The sequence below is a fragment of the Haemorhous mexicanus genome, chromosome 6 (assembly GCF_027477595.1).
Source record: "Haemorhous mexicanus isolate bHaeMex1 chromosome 6, bHaeMex1.pri, whole genome shotgun sequence".
NCBI classification, from domain to species: Eukaryota; Metazoa; Chordata; class Aves; order Passeriformes; family Fringillidae; genus Haemorhous; species Haemorhous mexicanus.
Window position 1 is genome coordinate 14940500 of NC_082346.1, and position 6000 is coordinate 14946499.

The following is a 6000-nucleotide window of genomic DNA, read 5'->3' on the forward strand; positions in this document are numbered from 1 at the left end:
TCTCCCCATCCTATTGCACTTGCCCTCCCCAGAAAGTCTCTCCTCTGCTCAGAAGGGTGAGCAGTTTATTTTCTTTACTCATAGTATAGTTGCATGTGACACATGCAACTATACTATGAGTAAACATACTGGTAACACAAATACTGGCTTTTCCAGACTATTTAAGCAGAGATTAATCATTACATTGTACTTTGTATTGGGAGGCAGTAGAGGACAGGGGTCTGGAAATGCAATGTACTGGAAAAAAAAAGCCCTGTGATTCTCAGGAGTATGGCAATAACTAAACACTTTGTGTATGATGCTAAGTGAGAAGTAAGCCATAAAAAGTCCTGAAAGTGAATCATGGTTATCTGATTCACTAGAAACTTGTGACCAACTGGGATGATAGGGCAAGGAAAAAGAAGGATAAAATGCTTTAAGACACAATCTGTTTTTCAGGGCTGGAAAATATAGTTTATAGAAAATATAGTTTATTGGTTACAGATATTTAAATAGATACCTTTTAATGTCCCTTTAGCTATGAAAATTTAATGGATAATTATAAAGAATGGCTTAGCTGGAATAAAGTAAATGATATTTTCATGGATGAATTCAAGCATGAACATTTTGATCCATATTCTCCATGCTTATGAAAATACCCTCTCAAAGTAAAATGGCTTGCTAAGTAATGAAATATTTAAAAACTGTATCAGAAGTTAGAGTCAACACAGTCTTTTGGAGTGAAAACATCAGGATGTGTTATACACCTTTGGTTCCGTTTTTTTTTTTTTTTTTCCTGTGAAAACCAAGTTAAAAAAAAACTATCAGTCCTTTAAATTTTTGTTTTTCTGGCTTGAACAAGTTTAGGAATTGAAAGCAAAGTGGGTCCTGAGCTGCAGCTTGGAGCACTGTGCTGCACCTGGCCAGCCCAGCCCTGCCCTTCAGCGCCTTTCGGCGCAGACCAGGTACGGCTGTGGCTGCAGGGTCATCCCCAGCCTGGGCTTCAGCTCTGGGATCACTCCATGGGGGAAATGCAGGTGAAATCTTTGTAGCAACGAGGTGAAAAAAATAAACATTTCCATTCGAGCCAGCTGTTCTCCAAGGCAATGTCTTCTTCCTGAATTGGAAAAAAGGTTTCAAAAAGGTTTAAGATATCTTCAGTCACATTTTGCCTTTAAGATGAAAAGGAATGGTCATTTCTGTGTTCTAGGAGTGATGTGTGAACCTGGTGGCAGTATTCTGTAAGAAGGATAGGTGATATTTACACTAAGAAACTGATTCTAGAGAATTTGTTGCTCACAAATGCCATTGAAACCAATTCTGTCAAACTGATTTAGATACACTTGTTACTTACTGTATCTGGTCTTGAAGTGCCAATCTAGATGGAAAATGCTTTAAAAAATGACATTGTGAATTTTAGCCTTTTTCCCCTACAATTTTCTTAATTACATCTCCTGCCGGTCATTATTTACTGGCAATTATTAGAACTTTGTAAGGAGGATTTTTATTAGTTTATATATAAAACTGAGCTTGTCTATATAAAAGAGGTTATGCTAAAATTTGTTATCTCCAGAGTGCATTATATTGCATATCTTTAAATTTAACTATTTTGGATATCTTTAAATCAGAACTGAGGGTATCCTTCTGTCCATTTATTGCCACCCCTTACACTTTACACATCCCTGGATTTGTGAAAAGGAACAGTGGAAGGAATTGCTCTTACCTAGGGAAAAAGGAATAAACGCATCTTTCTTGACAAACTGCCCACTACTGTCCAAAAACCTCTCAGGAAAAAACACTTCTGGATTGCTCCAGTATTTTTCATCAAAGTGGACAGAGTAGAGGTTGGTGATGACTGTGGTGCCTCCAGGAATGGTGTAGCCACGCACAACAGTGTCTTTGGAAGTCGCATGGAAAATCCCCAGTGGGACTATGTTACAGAACCTCAGCACCTCGTGCAGAACAGCCTCAGTGTAGGGCATCTTGCACTTCTCTTCCAAGGTGGGCATTTTGTTTGGGCCAATGACAAGATCAATTTCTTTCTGAACTTGCCCTGTTAGGAATAAAAGCTGAGGTTTATTTTGTAATAGCTTTTACATTTTAATTTAAGCTGAAGTGTTTGTGTATATACATACATAAAAGGATACTGAAACATGATATACCTTATACAAAAACCAGTAGTTTACAAGCTTTTAAATTTAGACTCTGTATTCCTATCTGTGGTTAGTGCTATTATCTCCATTCTGAAACAATGGTGAAATTGATATTAGAGTGATTTTTCTTGGTCTAAGTACCAGCAGTAACTTTCCAAGTTATCTGGGCCTCTCTTCCTGCAAATCCTGGAAGCCCCACCTGTACCAAGCACTGCTAAGGGTTTGGCAGGAAAACTGAAGTGGAGGCAGTGAAACCAGAATGTGACTCTTCACTTCTGGAATCCAAACTTCTCCTCAGGGTGTGTGGGCTAACACTCAGACATCTATTGTTGTCTTATTTCACAATGACTGTACCACATCTTTTTATTTTTAAATGCATTTCTGTTCTTCCCAAAGTGTAAGTATTCCTGTCTATCATATGTAAATCTGTTGTGAACTGGGGAATGTAAGATAAAAAGAATTCTACCTAAATTGTTACCACAACCTGATTTACATTTTTGCTGACACCTGTACATTTTTAATTTAGTTTATTACTTTCATATTTAATTACACTTTCTTATTATTTATTAACTACATAGATTAGTATATCTGCCAACAACAGATCATGCATCACAATGCTAAACCTAAATATATTAGAAATACTTAAAAGTACTTCATAAAAAAGCTTCAAAGCTTTCATAAAAATGTCTTCACAAAATAATATGTTAAAATTTTATCATGACACTTGACTTTTGATATCCTCTCTATCTGCATTTAAAACAAGCTTTCCACCTCTGTCCATAATATATTTAGTAAATGACACAATAGAATAATATATACAAAGCTTTTTTTTGGTGGTGATTATGGATCAATGCACCACTTTGAAAAAGTATTTTAAATTTGCAATAGGAAAGTGAATCAGTTCCTCAAAATGTCAAAATTCTTACCTTGAATGTTTGGATAAAGAGCCATAAATAACACTGCCCATCTTAAAACATTTGTTGTGGTTTCTGTCCCAGCTATGATGAGTTCTCCAACGGAGAAAATTAAATTTTCTCTTGAATATGTAGATTCTGGGTCGTTTCCATTGCAATCCATCTCATCTAAATATGCATCTACGAAATGTCGAGGTGACTGAGGCTTCCTATTTTCAGAGACACGTTCAATAAGCTCATGAAGAAACTCATAGACTTCAGCTGCATTTTTGAACAGCTGCTGGTGTTTCCCAAATGGCAAGATACCAATCCAAGGAAAAGCATTATATAAAAATACAGAAGCACTAGCAGCTAATTCAACGTTTTCACTAAAAATGTCAATCATGTGCTGAAATTCTGTATCTTCGTATGTGAAACGTTCTCCAAAAATAATCAAGTTAGTAATGTTTGAAACAGCATTTGTTATCAAGTGCTTAAGGTCAAAGGGCCTGCCTTTGTATGTATCAATGGCATCAAGAAAAAACAGAGATTCTTCTGAAATTTTGTGTTCAAAGGACTTTTGACCATATCCAAAAACTCGAAAGGAATTTACAGCTAATTTGCGGTGTTCTGTCCATCCTCTGCCATATTTACTGTTCAGTAAGCCTGAAAAAATATTTTGACACAGTATTTTATGCAATGCTTTATTTTTCTTCCCCCATAAGATTATAAAATTATTCAACAAGACAAAAAATGAGACAAATTATTTTGGATGTCTTGCTATGGAGCATAGTCCACGAGTGACATTCCTTTCCAAATAATATCTTTAAAGAAGCATCAAGTGTTTTATGAAAGGACATCAAGTAGAGAAAATGAGTATAGCAGATGCTTCACGTGGTTTGTTCATCTATGGGACAAAAATTACATTTTTATACAAAAGACATTAGCACTCACCTCCCATGTTTGTCAGCTTCTTGAACAAGGGAAGAGAAGGCCTGTCTGCAAAAATTTCACTTTGATGGACAAGGCACTCCTTCACTGCATCGTAGCCATTCAGCACAACGGCAGATATTCCCCCGAGGTCAAGGCTGAAGATCTTTGGGGGGAAAAAAAAGCATTAAAAAGTGTCAAATGCCATTACAACCCAATCTGGAACAGGGAATGAAAAAGTGAAACGATGCTAAACGTCAGTGGGAAGTGCAGAGTTGGATAACCTGGCACACAGGTGGCCAGAGGTGGGACAGCTGTGGCATTACACAGGAGAGTCTGTGGTAAGCTCATTTGCTTTGTTAAAAGATAAAATTAATTAGCCCACACTACATCCTGTGCTCTGCTAAAGAAACCAGCCCTCCAAACTAAGGACTGGGGACACCTTCATGTAGTCCCTGGAGAGGAGTGAGAGCCAAGGTGACAGCCAACAACTGAGAGCAGAGCCCAGCTAGGCCCAGCTTCCTTTTCCACAAGTGGTTAGCACAAGGTGCTTTGGAGAAAGGTACAATACAGCCTGCAGAAGGCACATAGAGAATAAAAAAATTTCAAATCTGAATCTACATTTTGAAAATTAAAACTGAGCCTAAACTTAAGATTGAATCCTTAGATCCCCTTCCATACATTCTGTGTTTTTACCAGTACAACTCTTTAGATTTTTCTCCATGTCAAAGCTGGTGACCTCCACAATATGAAATTATGTTAGCCTAATTATACATTCTGTGACAACTGGGTTGTCACCCAAAGGGTTGCCAGGCACTGGAACAGGCTGCCCAGGGAAGTGGTGGAGTTGTCATCCCTGGAGGCATTTAAAAGCTGTGTAGATGTGGCATTTGGGGACATGGTTCAGGGGCAGACTTGGCAATGCTGGGTTAACAGTTGGACTCGATGATCTTAGGGGCCTTTTCCAACCTAAATGATTCTATGAGTCTATTCAGATACTTTCACTGTTATAATGGCTCTTCTTTTTTATGTGTCAGGAAGACACTCCTGGTATATTTCTGCAAACCATCTGTGAGTTTTGTATACTTTGGTCTAACATTGATCTTTATTCCTATAGCATACATGATTTTTTAAAAAAAACACCCTTTGATTGTATTTTTCCGAGTCCCCCAAATCCTAATATGCTGTTTCTCTCAAATTCTGCAGGATTCTTTCCGAGAGCAGGTGACTGAAACTCCATACAGCATTCCAGGCAAGTAGAAAGCTTGCTTTATTCAACAGCACATTTCCTTCCTATTTCCATTCCACTTGTCCCAGTAATTTGCTTGAAGAATATTTACCTTTTTTTTCCCCTCTAATTACCAAAATACATGTTAGATCTCGTTGGGAGTTCAGTTTTTCTAAGCTCGTCAAGAGGAGATTGGCCGCTTAAAGCTGTCTGATGGAAAGAAACGCCCGATATAGAAGAAAGTAAAAAAGGGGGGAAAAAGGAAAAAGAAAAAGATTCGTTTTTAAATAGTTAGGCTGAAGGGCTGTAAGTCTCTCAAAAATCGCGCTGAAGGTCCTTTGAGGCACGGTTCTGCCAGAGCCCTGCGCTCCCGCTCCCGGCGGGGCGCTCCGCCCGCCGCATCCGCCGGGCCGGGCCGGGCAGGGCAGGGGAGGGCAGGGCAGGGCGGCAGCTCCCGGGTTCCCCGCGCCGGGGCAGCTCCCCGCTTCCCCGTGCCCGGGCCGGCCCTCCCCGCTCCCGCGGGCCCCGGGGCGGCGGTACCTGCCCGTGGATCTGGCTCTGCCGCCGCAGGTAGACGTGCGGCTGCTCGGCGCCCAGCGCGGGGATGTTGCCGAGCAGCGGCAACCCCGCGGGGCCGGGCGGGAAGCCGGGCGGCCGCCGCTGCTTCAGCAGCTGCCGCACCACCAGCGCCAGCAGCAGTGCCAGCACCGCCGCCAGCGGCAGCAGCCAGGTGCCGCTGCCCGCTGGGGCTGTCGCTGTCGCCGCTCCCGGGCGCGCCCCCGGCTCCGCCGCCACCCGCATCGGCCCCGCCGCCGCC

At 41.1% G+C, this 6000-nt stretch overlaps 1 protein-coding gene across 2 annotated transcripts; it reads right to left on the minus strand.

Annotated features, from left to right (window-relative positions):
* Positions 1-430: 430 nt before the first annotated feature.
* LOC132328777 (vitamin D 25-hydroxylase) lies at positions 431-6000 on the minus strand. Of its 2 annotated transcripts, XM_059848925.1 has the most exons (5): positions 5724-6000; positions 3980-4121; positions 3059-3691; positions 1703-2032; positions 431-1096 (listed from the first exon to the last, which is right to left on the minus strand). In XM_059848925.1, exons 1-5 carry the CDS (start codon positions 5982-5984, stop codon positions 921-923), a joined length of 1542 nt encoding a protein of 513 aa, XP_059704908.1. In that variant the 5' UTR covers positions 5985-6000; the 3' UTR covers positions 431-920. The 2 variants fall into 2 exon arrangements, with proteins under 2 accessions (XP_059704908.1, XP_059704909.1); XM_059848926.1 differs by lacking the exon at positions 5724-6000 and having other exon boundaries at positions 3059-3255; positions 3980-4118.

Bases quoted from the DNA above. Each gene is read 5' to 3' on its own strand.
- LOC132328777 (XM_059848925.1), bottom strand. From the start codon at position 5,984: ATGCGGGTGGCGGCGGAGCCGGGGGCGCGCCCGGGAGCGGCGACAGCG. The intron at 3,692-3,979 runs GTGAGTGCTAAT...ATATTTTTTCAG, and splicing joins GAAGCTGACAAACATGGGAG to GCTTACTGAACAGTAAATAT. The intron at 1,097-1,702 runs GTAAGAGCAATT...TTTCCAATTCAG, and splicing joins GTTTATTCCTTTTTCCCTAG to GAAGAAGACATTGCCTTGGA.